General features: G+C 39.6%; 1 protein-coding gene across 5 annotated transcripts in view; it reads left to right on the top strand.

The window, feature by feature from the left end:
* The first annotated feature begins 7,535 nt into the window (after nucleotides 1-7,535).
* GUCY1B1 (guanylate cyclase 1 soluble subunit beta 1) overlaps nucleotides 7,536-25,716 on the top strand; it is an 81,449-nt gene continuing 63,268 nt past the window's right edge. For 4 of the 5 annotated variants that reach the window (XM_026675843.2, XM_026675844.2, XM_087963680.1 and 1 more), the window contains exons 1-2: nucleotides 15,645-15,785; nucleotides 16,785-16,858. In XM_026675843.2, coding sequence (XP_026531628.1) covers nucleotides 15,783-15,785; nucleotides 16,785-16,858 — 77 coding nt within the window. In that variant the 5' untranslated portion in view covers nucleotides 15,645-15,782. Of the gene's footprint in view, nucleotides 7,545-15,644; nucleotides 15,786-16,783; nucleotides 16,859-25,716 lie in introns of those variants that run through there. The other variant, XM_087963678.1, reaches the window with a different exon arrangement.

Below are 25,716 nucleotides of genomic sequence, written 5' to 3'. Positions count from 1 at the left end.
GCACATGGTAATAAAAATAGTATGTTTAATGATGCAGAGAATTAGATATTATTTTAGATCATATTATATAACATCTTTCACAAATTTGTGACTGATGGGACATGAATATTTGTATTCCATTATACACTGCTCAAAAAAATAAAGGGAACACAAAAATAAGACATCCTAGATCTAAATGAATGAAATATTCTTCTTAAATACTTTGTTCATTACATAGTTGAATGTGCTGACAACAAAATCACACAAAAATTATCAATGGAAATCAAATTTAGCAACCCAGGGAGGTCTGGATTTGGAGTGACACTCAAAATTAAGGTGGAAAAAAACACTACAGGCTGATCCAACTTTGATGTAATGTCCTTAAAACAAGTCAAAATGAGGCTCAGTAGTGTGTTTGGCCTCCACGTGACTGTATGACCTCCCTACAACGCCTGGGCATGCTCCTGATGAGGTGGCGAATGGTCTCCTGAGAGATCTCCTCCCAACTCCTGGACAGTCTGTGGTGCAACGTGGCGTTGGTGGATGGAGCGAGACATGATGTCCCAGATGTGCTCAATTGGATTCAGGTCTGGGGAACAGGCGGGCCAGTCCATAGCATCAATGCCTTCGTCTTGCAGGAACTGCTGACACACTCCAGCCACATGAGGTCTAGCGTTGTCTTGCATTAGGAGGAACCCAGGGCCAACCGCACCAGCATATGGTCTCACAAGGGGTCTGAGGATCTCGGTACCTAATGGCAGTCAGGCTACTTCTGGCGAGCACATGGAGGGGTGTGTGGCCCCCTAAAAAAATGCCACCCCACACCATTACTGACCCACTGCCAAACCGGTCATGCTGGAGGATGTTGCAGGAAGGAGAACATTCTTCACGGTGTCTCCAGACCCTGTCATGTCTGTCACGTGCTCAGTGTGAACCTGCTTTCATCTGTGAAGAGCACAGGGCGCCAGTGGCGAATTTGCTAATCTTGGTGTTCTCTGGCAAATGCCAAACGTCCTGCATGGTGTTGGGCTGTAAGCACAACCCCCACCTGTGGATGTCGGGCCCTCATACCACCCTCATGGAGTCTGTTTCTGACCATTTGAGCAGCCACATGCACACTTGTGGCCCACAGGAGGTCATTTTGCAGGGCTCTGGCAGTGCTCCTCCTGTCCGTCCTTGCACAAAGGCGGAGGTAGCGGTCCTGATGCTGGGTTGTTGCCCTCCTACGGCCTCCTCCATGTCTCCTGATGTACTGGCCTGTCTCCTGGTGGCGCCTCCATGCTCTGGACACTACGCTGACAGACACAGCAAACCTTCTTGCCACAGCTCGCATTGATGTGCCATCCTGGATGAACTGCACTACCTGAGCCACTTGTGTGGGTTGTAGACTCCGTCTCCTGCTACCACTAGAGTGAAAGCACCACCAGCATTCAAAAGTGACCAAACCATCAGCCAGAAAGCATAGGAACTGAGAAGTGGTCTGTGGTCACCACCTGCAGAACCACTCCTTTATTGGGGATGTCTTGCTAACTGCCTCTGCTTTCCATCTGTTGTCTATTCCATTTGCACAACAGCATGTGAATTTGATTGTCAATCAGTGTTGCTCCCTAAGTGGACAGTTTGATTTCACAGAAGTGTGATTTATTTGGAGTTCCATTGTGTTGTTTAAGTGTTCCCTTTATTTTTTTGAGCAGTGTACTTATATTGTTTCATTTCTTTCTTCCCTTTGCTGTATTTGTATCAAATGACTTTAAGCCAGAAAATTGCATAATTTTGCAAAAGTAAGAAGAAATTGAACAGAATTAGTACAGTGCAAGTTATACACACACACACACACACACACACACATATCCATATCTATCTATCTATCTATCTATCTATCTATCTATCTATCTATCTATCTATCTTTGGTTATTCGGGTTTTCTCCCGTGTAAAATTGGAAGTATCTAGGCAACGTTTCGATGAAGTCTCATTCATCATCTTCAGGCTTGTGTCTTCGGCTCTGTGCTTCTCAGAGTAAGAAGCATTACTCTGAAGCACAGAGCCGAAGACACAAGCCTGAAGATGATGAATGAGACTTCATCGAAACGTGCCTAGATACTCCAATTTACGTGGGAGAAAACCCAATAACCGAAGATCCACATACAAATACCCGCAAGAACCTCAGAAAACATATATATATATATGACATATGAATCCTGGAAATTCTGGTGCTTTGGAGAAAAAGCCAATTCCTTCTTCACTGTGACAGCCCCTCAAATACCGGAATACAGCTATCATGTCACCCACCCCTAATAAGAGAAGAGGTCTGGAAGCTAAACCATTTGATGAACAGTTGAGAGAGCTAGATATGTCTAGCCTAACAATGAGAAGGATAAGGGGTGACATGATAGCTGCATTCCAGTATTTAAGGGGCTGTCACAGTGAAGAAGGGATTGGTTTTTTCTCCAAAGCACCAGAAGGCAGGACAAGAAGTAATGTGGGGAACCTTGTTAAAGAGACCCAACCTAGAAGCAAGGAGAAGTTTTCTGACGATGAGAACAATTAATCAGTGGAATAGTTATCCTCCCACAGTTGTGGATGCTCCATCACTAAAGTTTTCAAAAACAGACTGAATAACTACTTGATTGGGATCCTGTCTTGAGCAGGTGGGTTGGATTAGAAAACTTTGAGCTCCCTGGCCCAGTGAATCTGTGTTCTATGTTAGGCACGCTGTGTAGATTGGGAAACTACAAAAAAAGAAAAAAAGCCAAACTCAGATCACTGAAACATCTTGTATTACTACTTTTCCTCTCCATAAACAGTAGCTTCTGTATTTCAGTTTAAAAAAACAACATATCTTTAGCCTTATTTTTTTTCTTCTGATATGATATAAAAATTGTTGGGATGCTTTAAAATATGGTTTCAGGCTCTAATGTGTAATTGGAACAAATCAATGACATAAAGCAACACCAATAGTCCATTTGTAAAAAAAAGTTTGAATTTTAGGGTCCCTTGGTTAAATAACGCTTTGGAAAATCTCAAGATGATTTCTAGACTTACTAGTCACTTGCTGGAAAGGCACATTTTGGATAACAAGCCTGCTTCAAATGCAGATTCCACCTATGATTTAGAATTCTGTATGAAGGGTTATAATTTTACCAGTGTTACTATTCAGTGCCACCGTCCGTCTGTTCTCTTTCTTTTTTTTGTACTTCAGTATTCACAACATGTATACATTTATACTTATTATCTTGTAAACAATTGGCAAATCAAATAAATAAATAAATAAATACATAAATAAATAAACTATTCAGTAAGCTTTTTTTAAACACGGGCTGTAGCTGCACGGATGTAGACACGGGCTGAAGCTGCAGCAAGGGAGGGGAGGATTTTGTCCAGATTGCAGGATAAAAAAATAATGTTTTAAAGGTACCATAAAGTCATATTCTAGTGGAAAGTTAAAGATCACTTCAATAGGAAATGGTGGATATTTTTAAGCAGGAGTAGACATTTGCTTTGGATGTTTTATTATGGATCCTAACAATGATCAGAGAAGATTCTACAGCTAGTAGGGAGCATGGAAGATGCCAATATTTATCTTGTTTGATAAATCTTGCCTATATAATTTCTTTCTTTCTTTCCAGTTTTCATCAGAAATGATGACCTGTGCTATTGCTATACAGAAGAACTAGAAAAAGAGAACAAGTTACTGCCTTCCTATATGCAGTCTGTATCAATCATATTCAAAGTTTCCTTTGCACTATATGACTTTCTTTCAATGCCATGAAATTCCATTTATATGAGGCATATACAAACATATAACCCATTGCTAAGAATGCTCCATAGTACCCAAATACAACATTTCAAGATGTTTCTCTCCTAAGTACAAAGGGTAGATCTGAATGTTAAATATGCAGTTATATTGGAACATGAGGTTAGACATACAGTCAAAGAAATAATAAACTGTTCAGGAATTTGGAATAAAGTAAACAATCCTCTAACAATATATGTCCCTTGGGCTTCGGAGGTTACAGAGCTGACAGCAGAGTAGCTTTTCAGAGTAGCAAGCGAAGACAAACTCTACTTTTCTTTTATATCTACTCAGACCTCATATCCTGAAATACATGAACACAACCCAATTAACCCTTTCATATATTTTATATAGTCTTGATAGTGTCTTTGCTGAAATAATTCTTAAACAACTGGCTCTGAATTAGGAATGTGTGGCTCTGAGAATGACTGGCATGTAGTTAGAAAACTTCTCTGGAAACTGAAATAACTAAGGTTTCATCTCTGGTTGAAGGGTAGGAAAGAAAAAACTAGCTGAGAAAGAACATATCAGAGATCACCAGCCTTGTCTGTTATACTATTCAATTTTTAATATGTTGTGTTGAGAGCAGGAATTGGCCCATAAAAGGACCGAAGAGATATTTCCACTATTCAGCAAAGTTAAGTAAACTTTGTGTCACATTAACTCAATTTAAAAAGTATGTAGCTTGATGATAGACAGCATATTTGGAAAAAAAAAAGTAAAGTAAAATAATCAGCTAAAATATTTTTCAATATTGACTTTTAATGAAAAGCCTGGCAAAAGATGATAGCAAGTGTTCAATTTTATTGCACTACAAATGCAGATAGATAAGGGATGGGATACAAGGAAAGTCCAAATAGATAACTAATCTTGACAATACACACAGTCCTCAACTTACAACCATTCATTTAGTGACCATTCACAGCTACAATGTTTCCAAAAAAGTGACATAACTATTTTTCACACTTATGACCTTTGTAGCATCCCCATGATCATGTGATTTACATTCGGATGCTTGACAACTGGTTCATATTTATGACGGTTGCAGTGTCCCATGTAATCCCCTTTTACTATCTTCTGACAAGCAAAGGCAGTGGGGAAGCCAGATTCACTTAACAACCATGTTACTAATTTAACAACTGCAGTGATTCACTTAACAATTGTGGCAAGAAAATTTAACAAATTTCTCACTTAGCAACATAAATTCTGGGCTCGATTGTGGTTGTAAGTTGAGTACAGTTGAGTACCTGTACAGAAAATTATTTCTGTGTAGAAGAAATCAAGTTCCAATTTATCATTTGAAAACACTGGATGATCAACCAGGTAATGTATTTTGGAAAGCTACAATTCTCTATATAACAGATTTAATAGATATAGGCATGGCTGATTCAAAAGTATTGATCTGGAGAGCTGCAGTATTTGAGGATGTCTAAGTAGCAATAGCAACAGCACTTAGACTTATATACCACTTCATAGTGTTTTACAGCCCTCGCTATGCAGTTCGCAGAGTCAGCCTCTTGCCCCCAACAAACTGGGTCCTCATTTTACTGACCTCAGAAGAATGGAAGGCTGAGTCAACCTTGAACCTTTCAGAATCAAACTCCTGGAGTGAGCAATGAGTTAGCCACAGTAATGTACTACATTCTAAACCATTGTGCCACCACGGCTGTGTAGAATTACAATACATTGTATGGGCATTAAAATCCAGATTGCCCGATTGTTTCAGATTGATTTAGTCAAGTCAGTTGAAGATGTGTAGAGAAAATGGAGTAGTGCCATTTTGAGGGATAGGAATACTGATGTCAAAAGAGCTCCTCCCACCATATTCTTTCTTTATATTTCCTGTAGAAATAGGAATCAATTTATATGGATAGATGGGGACAAACAATCTCTCTCCTTCCCTCCCTCCCTCTCTCTCACACACATGTAGGAACATTTGAATAATTATAAATATAGGCCTGTGAAAAGCACATCAAAATCCATAAGTTCATATATCACATTTTGTAAATTCAGTGATATGAAAAAAATTCAGATGAAGCAGAAAAGTGTAAATTATAAATATAGAAAGTGAATGCAGTAATTTGTAAAAAGCGAATCAGTTTGGCAAAATCATCTGATTATATTTGAAGAACAAAGCAATCATAATAGAAATTTTATTTGATTAGATTTCACTGATGGATTATGTCACTTTTTCATACTAGATATGTAGCTAGGCTCTGATTTGCAGATTTTTAATCAATTTGCAGATTTTTTTTCAGTCAATTGCACCTGGGTGTCATGAAAATTTGGATTCATATTTCATTTTATTTACCAATAAAATGCAAATTGGAAGGGAGTGACTTGAATTGAATCATAATTTGCAATAAAATGTAATAAATTTTGATAATGAGAAGCTTGGATAATGCTGACAAGAGCTAATTTTGTGTCATCATCAAAACATATATAATAATTTACAATTTATCTTTTTCTACTCCATAGATGTTAATAACTACAGTATAATTAAATGCCCAATAATAACATACCTCTGAATTCACATTATTGCTTTGAATCAATCATTGTATTCCATATTTTTATCAGTTATTTTCAAAAAAGTAGAAGACACCAATATGGTTTATTTCTGCCAAGAGGTATTTCATACAATTGTTCAGTATATTACTGATGCCTTTTGCAAGATAGTATAGTACAGTACAGTACATTGCTGCAATTTTAAAATGGATCTCTGAAGACCCGGGGTGGTAGAAGGAAACATTTTAAATGAGACCTTAAGAAATAATTTTGAAACACTTGGCATTCCAATGGGTGGTAAAACTGTGGATCTCAAAATATCGTTCTATTACAGTTACCAATTTTCCTCACGATAATCCATTGTAGGAAGAAAAATCCGGTCTGGTTTCAAATAAAATGGAGGATGACTGACTGCAAGCAAAGAAGGTTTATTTTGTTTCCAGAAACTTCAGTGACAACAGCAATGCTTCTGGGGTGGCTGACAAAATGGCTGAATGAGTGGATGGATCTTTACAAGTTTCTGGGGGTTTGTGTTTGAGATGCTTCAGGGGGTTGTGCAACATAAGTGAACTTTGTGTCTTTTACTATTCTAATGGTGGTGGGTATATCCTATTATGTGGCCTTTCCTCAGGGAAATGTAGATTCTCAATCCTATCAACAAGTCTTAAAGTTAACAAGTCTTAAAGTTGCCACCACAAGTCTTAAAGTTGCCAAGGTTGGACACCCCTCTTCTAGTCTCTAGTCCAGTGCCTGGCAAACTCCTAGAGGAGCCAAGCTCCCCCCCATCCCCTTCCAATGCAGGGTAGTCCTTGACTTACGACCACAGCTCAGCCCAAAATTTCCGTAGCTAAGCAAGTTATTTGTTCAGTGAGTTTGGCCACCTTATACTTCAACTCATCCTAACGTTCTCCTGAGGGATATCGTTGTCCGGGAGCTCAGCGGAGAAGCTCGGTAAGTCCTGAATACCCAGTCAGGGTCCAGGAGAAACGCGGTCCGCCGAGAGCGCGCTTTCAATCGGACCGCAGGCGGGCGCCGAGTCTCGAGAAGGTCCCGGGTTCAGCCCGAAGAGAAAGGAGCCCACGGAGGAATCGAGCTCGGAATCCCAGCGGCGTTTCGAGCAGCGGATTTCCCGAGTGGAGTTTGGGGAAACAGCCCCAGAGGGGAAAGGAAACAGCCCCAGAGGGGAAAGAGAAAGTGCCGGGAAACGATCGGGAAGGGCCGGCAGAATCATCTCCCCCAAGAGAAAGTGGGGACTGCAGGCGCGATCTTATCAGCGCCCCAAGAATCTGCCTCGGATGGCGGCGCCCGTGATCGGATGGCGGCGCCCGTGATCGGCGGGGCAGGAAGACGGTGAGGGAAACGGCGGCATCAGGCGAACTTCGCCTAGATAGCCCGACGGGGCCTCTTGCTTGGCGCCCTCGGGACTTAGACTCGAATAGAACTAGTTTAGAGTAAACGTTTGGCGGATTGCTGGCCTTTCAAAACAATATCGGCCCACGTGAAAGCTGAAGAAACCTGGACTAAGAAGTAATTAGAGATAAACGGGACGGCGGATAGAGCATCCTCGATCGTCACGAGAGAAGGGAAAAGTAAGAGAAGACAAAGATACAAAGATTCGTTCGGGGCACGGAGCGAGCGTTCTCACGACCCGCGAAAGAGCGCAAACAGACAGCCCGGAGGCGCAAAGGCAAGCGGGCGAGGGCCATCTCATTCATCAAGGGAAAACAAAAACAAATAGTTTCCTGTGAGCTGTTCAATCTTTCCTTCACTCAGATAAAAACCCTTGGATCATTGTGTTACAACTTCCTGTTTACAGAGTAATAGCGATCTGCTATTCAAACAGCGATAAATTCCTCCCATTCAGCTGCCAGTTAAACAATTAACCCGTTCCTTGCAGACTCTTAATACTACCTCATTACCTCAAATCTTACAACTTTTCTACCTCATCACCTATATCAACGATTAGATAATCAATTTCTATAAAATATTTTATTAATGGTTTAACTGATTTATTGTTTTTAATTGATTAGTGTGATTAGAGTGTTTAGTGCAAATAGTGTGATTACTGACTAGTTTAAAAGATCAAAATTCATGTAATTTAATTGAATAGCAAAATCATTGATCTAGTGAATTTAAATGAACAGTGTGATTAATGATTAGTGTAATTAATTGATTAGTGATTAGAGTAATTAATTGTTCAGGCTGATTGTTGCTCAGGAATATTATCTGACTTGAGAGATTACTGCAATTGATTGTTTGATGTAATATTGGCTATATAGATTACCCAAAATTGTTCCTTTAATTAATTCAATCAACGTACTATTTTAACAATCCTACCATGCCAAAAAGAAAATCCTACGTCAAACCACAACCTAAAGAGAAGATGATCCCCACCAATGAACCACAAGACTCCTGCACATGCCTTAAATGCTACAAAAATCTAAAGGATAATGAAAACTCCATCAAATGTTCTCTGTGTAAAAATACACTCATCATGACTGCTTGGGATTACCTGAGCAGATGATTCAATACCTAAAATCATCCAATGAGTTTCCATATTTCTGCAAATCATGCAGACCCAAACTGGATCTGTCTGAAAGAGTTGATACCATTGAAACCATTGAAACATCCCCTACCATCGAAACCATTAAAACATCCCTCAACATCATAGTAGCATCCCTGGATGCCGTAAAAGAAAGAATATCCAACCTTGAAAAAAAAGACACAACGCAAAAACCTGAACATCCAATAGCTACAAACCACATCTCTACCAAACAACCACAATCCAATCCAAAACCCAATCCACAAATAAACACAACCCAGACAAATATTGATATCCCAATCCTCATCAGAGAAGCCGTTGAGCGTGAACGGAAACGTCCAAACGCCATCTTATTTGGTCTAGAAGACATCAATGTCAATGATGACATCACAACTGTCTGAAACATCATCAGAAATTATCAAGCATCAACCATCTCCGCTGATGAAATACTTGACATTTCCCGCATCGACCGAGAGCTCAAAAATAGAGACGGCTCTGTGGCCCCACGCTTGTGCAGGGTCATTTGCAAAAATGAATCAAGCAAACGTAAATTCATTTATACTATAAACTCACTCGCCAAAACCAACACCAACCATAAGAACCTCCGTTGCCGCCCTGACCTAACCATACAGCAACGTGCCCGCTCCCGTGTACTCCGCATCGAACTCAAAAACCATCTAGACAATGGAGAGAAGGACCTGTACATTGACTACCATGCTGACTGTATCAAAAGTAAGCCACGCAACCCAATACTCAGCTTTTTACCCTCAACCACAACCCTACCTCAACCGATCCACCATCACCCAAGACTGGCACGCACGCCCCAACTACCTCAATTCCAACTACTGCCGGCCTTAAATGCAAACTACTCAATGCAAGAAGCCTCGTGAATAAAATACCTGAATTTCTCTTCCTCCTAAATATGGCTAACTTCGACATTATATTTGTCTGTGAAACATGGCTCAATGCATCTCTCCCCGACTCCATTACCACAGTAAGAGACTATCATGTTTACAGATCAGATCGTGAAAATCGTCGAGGAGGTGGTGTTGCTATATTCTATAAAAATCCTTACATCTAAAAATATCCAAGTTACCCAGGAGCTTGCCCTTCCTGAAACCATCATCTGTGAACTATCCTCAAATATCACAATTCGATTCTTACTATGTTACAGAGCACCTGATTATGACATCGAACATGTAAACAAGCTAAATACATTACTAACATGGGCTGCATCCTGCCCATACCCTTTTATCCTTCTTGGTGATTTCAATCTACCTCATATTGACTGGACCCTAAATGATTGTACAACTGAAATCATACACACAACCTTCTACAATGCTATTACAAATCTGGGACTGGAACAACTAGTAATCAACAACACTAGACTAAACAACTGCCTCGATCTCATCTTCTGCAACAGTTTGAACCTAATTTACGGAATACAAACTAAAGAACCCTTTTCCAGTAGTGACCACAATATGATTGACTTTTGTCTCAACATACATCCACACAAAAATCACCACAATGATGTAATCCCCTATTGTAACTTCAAAAAGGCAACTATGATCTTATAGACAACGATCTTCTCATCCCTTGATTGGCAATCTCTATTCACTGGATGCAATACCGTTGAAGACCATTATAACATATTTTTACTTGAAGTCAAAAGAGTCATCAAACTATATGTTCCAACAACAACTCCCAAAACAAAACAAAAAAGCAGATTACCCATATCAATAAGGAAACTTCAATCCAAAAAGAGATCACTCTGGCGGAAAAACAAATCTGGTCACGTTGCCAATTTCAAAAACCGATACAAAAATTTATGCCACCAGATAAAGACTGAATGCACCAATTATCACATTAAACAAGAGGAAAACCTTCTAAGCACCAATTCCACCCGAGCTTTTTACAATTTTGTAAACAACAAACTAAAAGACTCAAGGTCCATCCCTCCCTTGATAGGACCTGATGGTAAAGACTGCAACGACGACACCATTAAAGCCAACATCTTTAACACATTCTTCGGCTCAGTATTTGTAAACAGCAATGGATCATGCCCAGTATTTCCTAGCCGTACCACAGATAACAACAATGATCTAATACATATCGATTTCACAGAAGACAATGTCGAAAAATCACTACGCAATCTAAAACCATCTCTATCTATTGGACCGGATGGAATATGTGCCTACTTCTTAAGAAAGCTATCCACTGCCATAGCCAAACCTCTAAGCATAATCTTTGAAAAATCTTTCAGGACCAGCTCCTTGCCTAACCTATGGTCACAAGCCACAGTCATCCCCATCTTCAAAAAGGGAGACCCAAGCCTAGTTGAAAATTACAGGCCAATCTCCTTATGCTGCGTCACCTGTAAAGTCATGGAATCAATTATTAACCAATCCATCATCCTCCACTTAGAGACAAACAACCTACTCTCCAATAAACAATTTGGTTTCAGAAAAAAACTATCCTGTAATCTGCAACTCTTACACTGCAAAAACATATGGACGACACAACTCGACCAGGGCAAAGCAATTGACGCAATCTACATAGACTTCTGTAAAGCCTTTGATTCAGTGGTACACGACAAACTACTCCTAAAAATAAAATCCTATGGTATCTCTGGACAACTGAATAACTGGATAGAAGCATTCCTGTCAAACAGACAACAAATGGTCAAAATCGGGAGCGTTCTATCAAATCCAGTACCTGTCAATAGTGGTGTCCCCCAGGGCAGTGTTCTAGGACCAACTCTCTTCATACTCTACATAAACGACCTCTGTGATCATATTAAGAGCAATTACGTTCTCTTCACTGATGATGTAAAGCTGTTCAATACCACAGACAATACTGCTACCCTACAAAAAGATCTTGACTATGTATCTGAATGGTCAAACAAATGGCAACTTCAAATCTCAACAAATAAATGCTCTGTCTTACATATTGGCAAAAAAAAATCAGAAAATAAAATACAAGCTGAATAGTCAAGATCTTGTTGATGACCCAAGCTCTGTAAAGGACCTTGGAATACTCACCTCTAATGATCTAAGTGCTAGAGCCCACTGCAACTACATAGCCAAAAAGGCATTAAGAGTTGTTAACCTAATCCTACGTAGTTTTTTCTCTGGTAATATCACACTACTAACCAGAGCATACAAAACATTTGCTAGACCAATACTCGAATACAGTTCATCAGTCTGGAACCCTCATTACTTATCTGATATTAGCACAATTGAGAAAGTCCAGAAATATTTCACAAGAAGAGTTCTCCACTCTTCTACTCGTTGTAGAATACCTTATGCCACCAGACTTGAAATTCTAAAACTAGAAAACCTTGAATTACGCCGTCTTCGGTCTGACTTAAGCATGGTATATAAAATCATACATTGCAACGTCCTACCTGTCAATGAATACTTCAGCTTCAACCATAACAACACAAGAGCACACAATAGATACAAACTCAAAGTAAACCGCACCAAACTTGATTGCAGGAAATACGACTTCAGCAATAGAGTGGTCAATGTCTGGAATACTCTACCCGACTCTATAGTCTCTTCCCCAAACCCCAAAAACTTTAACCTTAGACTGTCTACTATTGACCTCACCCCTTTCCTAAGAGGTCTGTAGGGGGCGTGCATAAGCGCACCATCGTGCCTACCGTCCCTGTCCTATTGTTTCTCTTATTCTTTTATTTTTCTTATATGTACCCATTTCATGTATTCACAACTATGTATACACTTATACTTATTATCTTGTAAACAATTGGCAAATCAAATAAATAAATAAAATAAAATAAATAAACTCTGGGGTAGCTGGGCTGAAGATGTTTTGTTTATGAACAGATTGGCCTGGATTTCTTAATGGGACAAAGTATTCATATCTAAAGACTTGAGGCTTCTGCTTGAGGCTATGGGGCTGCTTTCTGTTAAGATTTTTCTCCATTTCCTTTTTGGGGAAATATAATATTCTGCCTCTTTTAATATTCTCCAAAATATTTCATTCTCTTGGGGGGCAGGGCTTCCCACACCATAACAGTTAGGAAAGTTGTAATTCAGTAATGAAGAGGCTCATATCCCTTATCCTTGTTTTACTTGCCATCTATGTACAGATATAATTTGGGAAAATGTTATGGTTTTTAGCCCGTTTTTAATGTTCACTTTAATGATGAAGCAATTTGGTAAATAATCACAGTATTTTCCCATTTCCTTGGGCAACAGTCCATGCTAGTATTGTTACTCCTGGTCATTCAGTTGTAATTATAATTTCAGCTGAGTGTTGTCAAATTGGCTCTTCCCTATGCAATTATTAATGAGATCTAAGCTACAATAGAATTTATTTATTTTATTTATTTATTTGGTTTGTCAATTGCTTACAAGATAATAGGTATAAGTAAAAATATAGTTATGAATACATGGATACATATAAGACAAATAAAAAATAAAAATAAAAAGAAACAAGAGGACAGGGACGGTAGGCATGTTGGTGCGCTTATACATGCCCCCTACAGACCTCTTAGGAAAGGGGTGAGGTCAATAGTAGACAGTCTAAGGTTAAAGTTTTTGGGGTTTGGGGAAGAAACCACAGAGTCAAGTAGAGTATTCCAGACATTGACCACTTTGTTGCTGAAGTCATATTTCCTGCAATCAAGTTTGGTTCGATTAACCTTGAGTTTGTATCTATTGTTTGCTCTTGTGTTGTTATGGATGAAGCTGAAGTATTCATTGACAGGTAGGACATTGCAATATATGATTTTATATACTATACTTAGATCGGACTGAAGGCGGCATAGTTCTAGGTTTTCTAGGTATAGCATTTCGAGTCTGGTGGCATAAGGTATTCTGCAACGAGTAGAGGAGTGGAGAACTCTATCTTGTGAAATATTTCTGGGCTTTCTCAACTGTGTGAATATCAGATACATAATGTGGGTTCCAGACAAAGAATCCACATCTTCATTGTCAATTGGCAACTGAAATGAACTGGAACAGACTGTAAAGGGACAATCTGTAATGTCCAGTTCTTGATGGGGCAGACTATCTAAGGATCAACAGGCACCACCCATGAGCTTGTTGCATCAGAGGGCTTCCACAAAAGCCTGAAGATCTGGCTCTGCCAGTTGGCTTGGGGCTCCAAAGGGGAAATTTCACACTGGTTGATTGCTCAACTAATAGCAGTTCCCTCCTCTCCCCCATAGTCTCCTCCCTTCCTCCCCATCGTTAGTTATAATTTGCATTTTTAATTTGAATGTGATTTTATATATTCATTCATATATTTACAGCTTCATGTTAGTGTTGTAAGCCACCCAGATATCCTTGTTGGCGAGATGGGCGGAAAACAAAATTAATAAATAAATAAAAAAGTAACATATATCGCCATTACAAGAATCTTTATACTGTACTTCCTGGAGGGGAAATTTTCCCGAAAGCCATCACTCTGCTAAACAAATAATTCCCTCAACACTATTCAACTATTTACAAAGTGTACACTACTATTACTGTTAATCTTCTCACCACTCCTTATCACCCATCGCCTCCCACTTGTGATTGTAGGACTGTAACTTTGTTGCTTGTATCCTTACGATTTATATTGACTGTTTCCTAGTATGATTCAATTGCTTATTGTACCCTATGACTATCATTAAGTGTTGTACGTTATGATTCCTGATTCTTAACTAATGTACATTTTCTTTATGTATACTGAGAGTATTTACACCAAGACAAATTCCTTGTGTGTCCAATCACACTTGGCCAGTAAAGAAGTCTATTCTATTCTATTCTATTCTATTCTAATTCTATTCTATTCCATTTCTATTCTATTCTATTTCTATTCTATTCTTCATCCCAATATTCTATTCTATTCTTCATCCAATATATATTCTATTCTATTCTATTCTGATTCTATTGATTCTATTCTAATTCTATTCTATTCTAATTCTATTCTATTCTTCATCCCAATATTCTATTCTATTCTTCATTCAATATATATTCTGATTCTATTCTAATTCTACTCTATTTCTATTCTATTCTAATTCTATTCTATTCTAATTCTATTCTATTCTTCATCCCAATATTCTATTCTTCATCCAATATATATTCTATTCTATTCTACTCTAGTCTATTTCTATTCTAATTCTATTCTATTCTAATTCTACTCTATTTCTATTCTATTCTAATTCTATTCTATTCTTCATCCCAATATTCTATTCTATTCTTCATCCAATATATATTCTATTCTATTCTATTCTATTCTATTCTATTCTATTCTATTCTACTCTATTCTATTCGGACTCTATTCATTCAAGTACAGCCAAGGCAATGAAATATAGCAGGGGCAGTTTCCCTGCAAGGCCGAAAAAAATTCAATTTCTCGAAAGACATATGTTTTTATTTTTTATAGAAAAATAAAAATAAATAAATAAATAAAAAAGTAAAAATCTCTCTCAGGAAAAAGCCAACCGGTCCCTAAGGCGACCGGGCAGCGTGTTCATATTATTACTGGGGGAAAGCGGTACGAGGGGTGCGCAACAGGGAAGAGATCCTGTTCTCACAGGATCGGGGGCCTCGCACTTCAAAGGCGACGTTCCGCATCTTCTTCCCCTTCTCTCTGCCCCACAGCCGAGGGGGATCATTCCCGCCTTCGCGAGCTTTGTCTACGCGCCTGCCCGCATTCTCCGACCCTCGAATCCATTTTCCTCCCCCCCCCCCCGGAGCCAGAAGAGCGCCCAAATTCCTCCTCTCCGCTTTTTGATTGGAAGCCACCTCTCCTGGCTTGATCTTGCGATTGGCTACGGCTCGGTGACAATCAGAGAATGTCCCCCCCCACGCGGGGGCGGCTGGCGCGCCGAGCTGCTGCTTTTTTGCTGCCTCTTCTTCGGTCTTTTCTTTCTTTTTTTTTGCCGCTCCTGGAACGGCGTCCGCCCCGTCAAGCCGGGGACGGGGCTGTGCTAGACGGCAGGCGCGATGGTGAGTGTCCGGGGGCGACCGCTTCGCAAAGGCCCGTCGGAGCTGGGTGCTTTTTGGGGTCGGTCGCCTTCGAAGCAGCGGGAAGCGGGGAAGGCAAAGATGCGCGGTGCTTGAGGTGGGGAGGTGAAAGGGGGGGAAGAAGGTAGGAAGAGAAGATGGGGGGGAAAGGGGGACGACGTAAGCTGAGGGGATGCAGCGGCCCGCCCGGCTCCTTCCTATCCGTCCCACTCCGGATGGCCCCCCCCGCCCTTCTGTGCCAATTTTAACATTTTAATTGAATAATAATTTAATAATAATTTTAATTTAATAATAATTTTAACTCCTTCAGTGGGGCATTCAGATTTGTCTTGGATAAGAAGCATTAAATCCCTGGAATAGATGAAGGGGCAGTTGCCAGCTTTCCCACCTGGGCTTTTTTTCTTTTTCTTTTAGTATTTATTTGATTTGTAAACTCGCTTACAAGATATATAAGAATATATACGAATATAATATATAATATTATATTATATAAGAATATATAATATTATATAATACATCTATTTATCTATATATCTATCTATCTATATCTATCTATCTATCTATCTATCTATCTATCTATCTATCTATCTATCTATCTAAATATTATATGTATGGCATTCAGCTTTGTTCGGGTATTTATATGTGTGTGTGTGTGTGTGTGTGTGTGTGTGTGTGTGTGTATGTATATATAATATTATATATAAAAGAATATATAAGAATATAAGAATATATATATATATAAGATATATAAGAATATATAAGTATAAGAATACAGTTTTGAATACATGAGGTAGATGCTTATAAGAAAAATTAAAAACAAAACAATAGGACAGGGACGGTAGGCACGATTGCTGCGCTTATGCACGCCCTCTTGTCTGGGGTTTCCACCCATCTTCTTCTCCCTCTTTTGCTCCTCTTTTGCTTCAAAGCCTTGTAGCCACAAAAGACTTTCCCTCCCTCCCCCTTTTTATCTTTTGACAGTATGGTTTTGTCAATCACGCCCTGGAGCTGCTGGTGATTCGAAATTACGGCCCCGAAGTCTGGGAAGACATCAAGTAAGTGAGAAGCCAGGTGGGCTTCAGGTTCACCTGCAAACCCCCCTCCCACCCACCCCCGGGGCCAAACGTTGTGGGCACCGACTGTCCTTTCCTCCGCCCCCCCACTGGAAACCAGCCCTGCTTCCTTGTTTCTTAAATCAGGAAGCCCCGCCGAGAAAGTTTTTCCTGGCTCTTCCTCCTCCTTGTCTCATGGAGCGAGGCTGTTTACGCTGGGGGCTCTCTCTCTCCAGGCTTTGCCTGGTTCTCACGCTCTGGAAGGGTGCAGGAGAGAGAGAAGGGCTGGCGGAAGACTCTGATTTCCCCTAATGGGAGAAAGAGGAGGTGAGAGCAGCTTGGCACTCAATTGGTCGTGGGAAGAGGTTACCCTTTTTCGGGGCTGACTCTGACCTCAAAGTTGATGGGAAAAAACAAAACAAAACAGGCAGCCAAAACTTCTAGGGTTGAGAATCTCCATGGGGGAGAGGATGAATAACATCTTTAAGTTTTTAGCATTTCTTGTTGTCAGGCAAGAGTACCTCCTGCTTCATTGATTTATCAAGCAGGAGAAAGCACCTTTTTTCCACGCACCTTTTTTCTGGCTCTCCCTTAAATGGAATTGTGTCCTGTTTTGCTTCCTTTAATATAATCTCTGAAGTAAATGCATAATTAGGTTTGCAAAAACAACGTATAAACCTAAAACCTGTGTCAGGAAGACACAGAACGTGCTTTTTGGTGCTTTTGAGTTAGTCTTGACTCTTGGCCACTGCCTGGACAAGCCCCTGCGCTTTCCTTGGAAAGATTTCAAAAGTGGTTTTGTCGTTTGCCTCCTTCGTAGAGCTGAGGGAAAGACTGGCCCAAGATCACACAGCTGGCTTTGTGCCTGTGATCGAACTAGAACTCGTGCTCTCCAGGTTCTTGACTTGGTGTTTTAATCACATCAACAGACAGCAGTAGTTATCTCCATCATTTTATTAGGATCAACAAAATACAAGCTTGCAGGTTTGCCATATGCCTTTATAGATGCTAAATACAAAACAACCTGTATATTTATATGTGGATGCAAAGAGGCCAGCAAGAGAGAGCCATCCTATCCTATCCTATCCTATCCTATCCTAAGAATGCAAAATTCTGTAGAATGCAAAAACTTTCACACTGCACTGGGTTATATTTATTATTAGGTCAAATATAAGAATTATTCCATTATGCATAAAATTAGTATGTAACTTGAGCAGGAAAATTATTCCTAATTCCAATTATTCCTAATATCGTTCCTGAGAGGACTTATTTTTTTTTTTGAGCAATTGGTTGCTCGGGTCTGCAAAAATTAATACATGTTTATCACAAATTATTTTTCTTGCTGGGAAATTTTAAATGAGCTTTCATAAAATCGGTGTTGGAAAATCTTAAATGGGCCTTATGTGGGGCAAGTGATTAGGTATAATTTTCTATGGATTTATAGAACTATTGTGTTAGACTTACATGCTATATGTTATATATGCAAACTTTTGTTAAATATTAATTTTCAAAAATTATTAGCCCGATTACTATATTAAAATCAATGTATGTAAACTACCCAATATCACAAAGCCAACCCAAAAATATATGGAAAAGGAATAGAAAAAGATATTTTAATATGTTGGTTGCAAATGTGGCAATTGGGTATAGGTTTTAAGTAACAAGCTGTAAGTGTCTTTTCTAAGACTCCTAAAAAAAGGGATTGTCTAATTTTTAGGCCAACTGGGATTCTATGGAACCTTAGCTATTGTAATTGAAAAAATACGTTTAAAAATACATGGTGTTAATGCTTGCAACTGTAGGAATTTTGACATGCTGCAATTTGATTGCTAGGGCCTGAAAATTGTTTCGAGGGTTCTTCCATGGTACATAGATTAAGAAAAGCTGCCTAGATGTAACTTAATTTAATAAGTTATATCTTTTTTCTTTCTCTTTGCCATAATTGAATGCCACATGTTAACAGACAAATCTATATGCTTATCATTTTGTCATTTGGCACAGTTCTTCGTTCAAACAAATAGTTTCACCTGGGAGACTGCATTACACTTTGTGTATTTATATATAAGATAATATCTTATCCAGGATGTCTGAATCATCCCTTCTTAACTGGGTTAATGCTGTGGATCATGTATAGAAAATGTGGAATCATAGAATTGGAAATGGCTGTTGAGCTTATGAATCTTATTTGCAAAAGGAATTTCAATTAACATACTGGCTAGCTTCAGCTTAAAAACAAAGGACAGTCCCCTATTTTCTGCGGGTTGGTTTTACGTGCCTTAACTCAGTCTATGACCAGCATTTCACAAAGGGAGTTGAATGTTCCTTTGTACTTTGGCACATTTGGCTGTCCATGAAAGATAACCACAGTTGGATCTGATAACACTTGGATTAAAGACCATTAACAAACTGAACTAGAAAGCTGGAAAAAAAACATGTCAGAGCACACTGGAAATTTATTTTCATATTATTGCCAAAAACAAAACGTCCATAACAAATCCAAAAATACACACTATACAAGTTGCACAGACAGGGAAAAAAAACATAAAACTAATTAAGATAACTCCTTTCAAATAGACTCTCAATTAGATTTACTTTCCTTTAATTAAAAATAATAGGAAAAGAGTGGAAGAACAATTCAGAAGGATTTCAATTTTCCCCATTTGTCTTCATTCAAGAAGGTGCAAAAGTTCAGTAGCATTTAGTGATAGGAGAAAAACCATTTTTCATTTTTCTTTTGATAGTTTATATCAGGTAGTTGTTCTATGCATTCAAGAGAGGGTAGAACAGTTGGGTGCTCCTAGATTTTCACTTACAGAAGGAAGCCCATCTTCATGAGTCAGTCCCCCAATTCATTTAGGGGACACTTTTATGTTAACTGCCAGTTACTTTCTGGGATCTCAGGCATGATTTTTTTAAAATTCTACCTGGAAATGCTAGTGATAGAACATGTTCTGTTTTTCACACATACTTTATCCTCTGTTGATGTCTGATTTCTTTTCTTATATCTGCTAAATATTCTCATTGTGTAACTAAGTAGGTCGTTACACAATGAACTCACTGTTTATAATGATTGAATTTTTAGCATACAGCCTTTTCTCCATTAAAAATTCAAGTATTTCTGAAAGTGCAGTTACTTTCTGTCACATTTATCTTGCCAATCTTCTGAGGACCAAAACCTACACCTGAGGAAAGAGATTAGTAAGAAGGATAAAAAAAATACCGTTGTATAACAGGAGGAATTGGAATGAAATACAAACTATTAATACTGTGTTTCAGGTAAATTTTTGACAAAGGGATAGCAAATGATTTGTGCTGCTAACAGAGTTCTGTTTATATTACAGAATGAGAAATTCATATTGTTCTTTAAGAAAGTAAATAAGTTTTTCATATAGAGTCCTTTTATACTGTTATTTTCTTTATGATTAATGTAATAGTGATGAAGTAGCATGCCCAAATTTAACCTCTGCCTATGACAAATATATATTTCCATTTTCTTAATTAAATCTGGTAGGCATAATATTAAACTGAATTACGCTACTGTAATTTAATTAAAGATGCAAAAAGAGAGGTCAATTTAGCTATTTCAACAGACAGTGCTTCTAGTCCTTCCATGGGACCTTTGCCAAATGAAATAGATCTGTCATAAACACAGTATTTGACAGTGCAATATATATTATCTGCTAAAAGTAATTGAGTTTATGGGACTTAGCTCTTAAGAGGTAAATGTATGATTGTAACACACATGAAATTTCAGAGTTTTGCACCTGAGTTCTTTGATTTACACAAAGTGAACCAGAACAATATTGTTTAAACTGAAACAGGAGATCCATCATTTCTAAGACAGAAACAAAACAATACTCCTAAAAATACACACACAAATGCTTAGCAAACCTGTATAACAGGACAAATCACTCTTGTATCCTGTTTTAGATTACCTACCTTCTTTTGTCTGAACTTTCCGTTTGAATCAAACCTGACCTTCTGATTTATTTTCTAACTAGATCTTAAAGGCTTCAATTTTCTTATGGACTGTAAAAGGCAACAATCATATTTTTGTGCACCTGTATATGTATCATACAGGTGCACAAAAACATGATTTAAAAATAAAAAAAATCTATCATAAGAGCGGTGGGATGGAACGCTTGCCTCCCACTTGGAAGGTTGAAAGTTCAATCCTAGGTAATGGTAGATGTTTCTTTCCTAGGGTGTAAAGCAAAAAATACTTGCTGCAAACTGCATGGCATCAGGAAGGGCATCTGGCCAGTAAATGCTCATCTCCATCTAGTTGCCCTGACTCTACCCCAAATTAAGGAATTACAGGGTCATAAAAATGGAGCTTTTTAATATATCTATCATACAAATTAAACAGATGATTTGCATCCTTCAAGCAATTGAAAAGATTAAGCAATGGGCTATCTGAGGAACTATTTTACCCCAATGGGATTTACTTGTCCTTTCCAAGCCAGCTGAAGGAACATGCTATGAACCCAGTTAGTCAATGAATTCTGGCTGGGGTCCAGAAAAAGAGCCTTTTCCGCTGTGACTCCTGCCCTTTGGAAGATGGTGTACGTACGCTTTCAGCTTTCCTAAAGGGACTGAAGACCTGATCCTGCCAACTGGCCTAGAGTCCCAAGGACGCCAACCATTCTAGACATAGCTAAAGGGCTAAGATAACTCCTATGTACATCTTGCTTCCTTCCCCCGAGCTTTGTTCAGTTTTAAGCCAATTTGATGTTACTATTTATTGCTTTGATATTTTAAGATTTTTAAATCAGGATGGCATATAAGTTGAATAAATAAATAAATTAATAAACTTACACAAAATTTATAACACCTTTACCTGAGTTAGAATCAATCGGAATCATAAACTCTGAATTTAAGCCACTCCCATCTCCCAAATGCACACAGGAAGAACAGATAGGCAATTCATATACCTTCCCAAGATTTATTAGAACCAGGGGTGGTATTGGACCAGTTCAGTAGAACCGGTTGTTACGATTCTCCATAGTTCGGAGAACTGGAAAATCAGGCCACTGGCTGGCCCCACCCTTCTACCCGCTTCTCTGTTCCCTGCCCAGTCAGTCCTTATCACGCATGCATGACATGCCTGCAGCCTGCTTTTGTCCACCTGCCTGGCCAGCCATTGCTGTCTGCCTTCCGCTGCAGTCTTGCCTGATCTGATCTCCCTGGGTGAGTGAGGCTCTGCAAGCCCTCCCCCACTTGCATTTTGCCGCCGCCGCTGGTCGCTTTTTCCCACCACCACCACTTGCCTTCCACTGGGGAACACGTGCTCTCGCCTGCTGCTCCATCTGGGAGAGCAAGAGAGACTTTCCGGCACAGCGAAAAGCTTGCAAGTCCCCCTCCCATCGGGAAAACGGCTCCTGGGCAAAGAGAAACAGAGAGCAACCTGGCTGTTTTTCTGTCACCAGCTGAGCCCGTTTCCTGATGGGAGGGGAACTTGCAAACTTTTCAAGATTGAGGTTAAGAGCGCCCCAGAAGAAGCCAAGAGCAAAAGTAGCAACTGCAAGGGCGACAGGGGCATGTGACGTTTCCCTCCGTAGTCCCCTCTCAGGTGACAGCCAGGGCTTTGCCTCCTCTTTTCCTCAGAGATGCAGTGTCTGCCTCCCTTCACACTCCTTGTGGAGGGACACACCCCTGCCTTGCTCTCGGTTTCTTGGCTTCTTCCATGGGGCGCTCTTAAACTCAATCTTGAAAAGCTGGAAGACAGTCGTTCAATCGCCGTCAAACTCGTCTTGCCCAAGATGGCTGCAACAGAAGCAAGAAAAGCGCACCAATTCCGATACCTCTTTCGGAGTCTGGGCGTCACCCTGAAGCTTTCTGCACATGCGTGGGAGCGCTCTCTTTATGTCTCACTAAGCCACCCAGGGTTGCTTGGATGGTCAGCAAGCAGGTGTGGGGGGGGCGCACTGAACCTACTTGCCTCATCCGGGGTGGCTTTCACTTTTTCCAGCCTCCTTCCCCAGTTCCACCTCCTCTGGCTGGCTGCCAACAGGCGGGAAAGGCAGTAGAAACAGGCAATGAGGGCGCTGCTCTTTTCCACCCTCCGTGTGCTGCTGGGCCTTTGCTTTGCAGTCAGCAGGGTGACCAAGCTCACCGACCGGATTGCTGGTGACACCCACTGGCAGCTGGTGAGGTGGGAGGGGAAGCCCGCTTGGCGATGCAACCCTCCAGGCTGCTGTGCGTTTGCACCCACCCCAGCTTCCAACTCAAGCCTGATCTAGCGAGTGACATGATTTAGGGCAGGAGTCTTCAAAATTGAGAGCTTTAAGACTTATGGACTTCAACTCCCAGAATTCCTCCTCCAGTCATGTTAGCTCAGGAATTCTGGGAGTTAAAGTCCACAAGCCTTAAAGTCGCCAAGTTTGGAGACCTCTGATTTAGCCAATCCTGATTTTAATGAAGGAAATGCTGAAGCAGAAGTGAACTGATCAATAAGTATGATGATCAGAAATTGGGATATTCTCTATTTTACGTGAATATATATTATATTATCCCTTTGAATGATCTGGAAATACTTTCTACTTTTCAATAATGTTTGGATTCTCAAGTGACAGTGCTGGAAAAGAATGCAACTGCACAATTACACCAAGTGGCAACAACTTCTAAGCTAAAAGATTTAGCAGGAGTCACCTATTCCTTAATTACGTATTAACTGATTATGCAATGTGTTATCTGCAGTGCTGCATTTGAATCTCCAGAAATTTAACTAAAATGCAGCAGTTAAATTGCTAGATGTGTTATAAAATTTACAGTGATTGTCAAAAACAATTTAAGATATTAAACTTTAAATGATTTCAAGGCTATCTGAAAAACTATCTCGATATGAGCCAGTCTGAAGGCTAAGATCAGGAGATGCCCTAAAGATACCTTCCCTTTATGGGATTCATTTGTTCAAAATACAAAACAGGTTTTGGGATTACCTTGCTCTGTTTCATTAGCTCTTCATGTATCGCTGCATCCCTGAATAATTTAAATACTTTCTGTACTAGATATCTTCTGCTATGGTAATAAGAAGACAGTCTTTATCAATACAAGATGAAATATGACAAAATTCTGGAAAGCAGATGTATGGTTATAGAGATGTTGGCAGTACTAGAGGTACTACATTGGTTAGAATAGATTTGGTTGTGATAATTATTGAATTTAATCCAGAAAAAAGTGATTAGATAGCCTAAAATGGTTTGGGTAGTTTTTGTACTATTAAAGGCTCATCTCTCTCTGAGTAGATAAGTCCACAAAGTATTTGAGGGTGAGACTCACAGGAGAATTTCTGAAAAGGAAAACCACTTTGGAATCTAAGAATGAAGATGTGTCAGAAGACAGATGGAATAAAAAAAGACCAAAAGTTTTATGTCTGAAGGTTATAAAGTTCCACACTAATTCATTACCTGTGAGATATAGAACATTGCCACTAACTTAATGTAAATGCTTTTCTTAAATCTAGTTAAATAGAGAATTCCTAGTGCTTAAAAACATAGAGGGGTATAAATATGTTAGTATATGACATATGTTAAGCAAAGAGACTTGAACCTGGGAAAGTGAAAGTGAAATTGCTTTTTAATGTCTGTTAAATTATTTTTTAAAAAAGTATGAGTAAATAAGGTTTTGACTCCTTTGTTTTCTTGGGAGGGTATTCCCTTTTCAGAGCAGGGATTCCTTTTCTTTCCTTGCCCCCACCCTGGGATTTCTTTGTCACAACTTTATCTCCGCCCTCTCCAACCTCCCCCCTTCCCCCCCGTCTCACACAAACACACATACACAGAGGTTGGATCTTTCTTTCCTCCTGGCCCATACAGGCAACACCCAAGCAAATGACTTAGAGTTGGCCATGCCCACCCAGTCAAATGACTACCAAGCCATGCCCAGACAGTTATGTGACCACCAAGCTACGCCCACCCAGTCACATGACCAAGCCACACCGACAAATTAAGCCATGCCCACAGAACCAGTTGTTAAGAAATTTGAATCCCACCCCTGATTAGAACTATATAAAAGTATAGTTCATGAGCTACAACCATTACTTGCACATGACCAGAACTTCTCAGCTAAGAAAAACTCTCACCTTGGCCTAATAAGATGTATAAAAGCGAAACTGGGAATGGCAATAAAACAACTCTTAAACATTACACTCAAAACAATTCAAGCAATTGATTGTTCTTAAGAAGAGACACGACACAATGTCCTCCTGGGAACAGCTTATTGTGGCAGCAAAGCAAAAGAACTCTCTTCTATTCTGGCGTCTAATAGCTAGTCACCCTGACAGAATTTATATCCCACTAGAGGCCTGTAACCTGGGAACTTCACTTTCAGAGAATATATGAAGACCCCTCCAGTGAGAGTATAAGGTATACAGTGAGGGATTTACCTGAATTTCTCCCAGTTTCAGATTCCGAAATTAAATCGCTCATTGGCCAACTCAGGACTGGGAGGGCCCCCCATGAGTTGACTTCATTTCTGCTGAATTATTAAAGAACAATTTGGAGTGGTAGATACCAGTTCTGGCGCCGCTATTCACTTATATCGACTCCACTGGCCATGTCCCAGAAGATTGGGGCTTGGGAATTGTCCCAATTTTTAAAAAGGGAAAGAGACATGATCCTTACAATTACAGACGAATAAGTCTGCTAAATAACAATCAGCAAACTCTATGCCAAACACCTCTACAAGATAAATTAAAGGAGTGGCTGGATCTTGAGAATTTGATCGCTGAAAAGCAAGCTGGGTTTAGAGAGGGGAGGGGCACCACAGATCAGTGCTTAGTTCTTCATCATCTGATTGAAAAATACCTATAAAATAGACCTGTATCATTATATGCCATTTTTATAGATCTCAAGATAGCC

This window comes from Notechis scutatus, chromosome 4, assembly GCF_049901735.1.
Source record: "Notechis scutatus isolate UNSWTSFEM ecotype Mainland chromosome 4, rNotScu1.2, whole genome shotgun sequence".
In the NCBI taxonomy this organism is placed as follows: Eukaryota; Metazoa; Chordata; class Lepidosauria; order Squamata; family Elapidae; genus Notechis; species Notechis scutatus.
The sequence above is the reverse complement of the archived record's forward strand: the minus strand, read 5'-3'. Positions and strand labels throughout refer to the sequence as shown.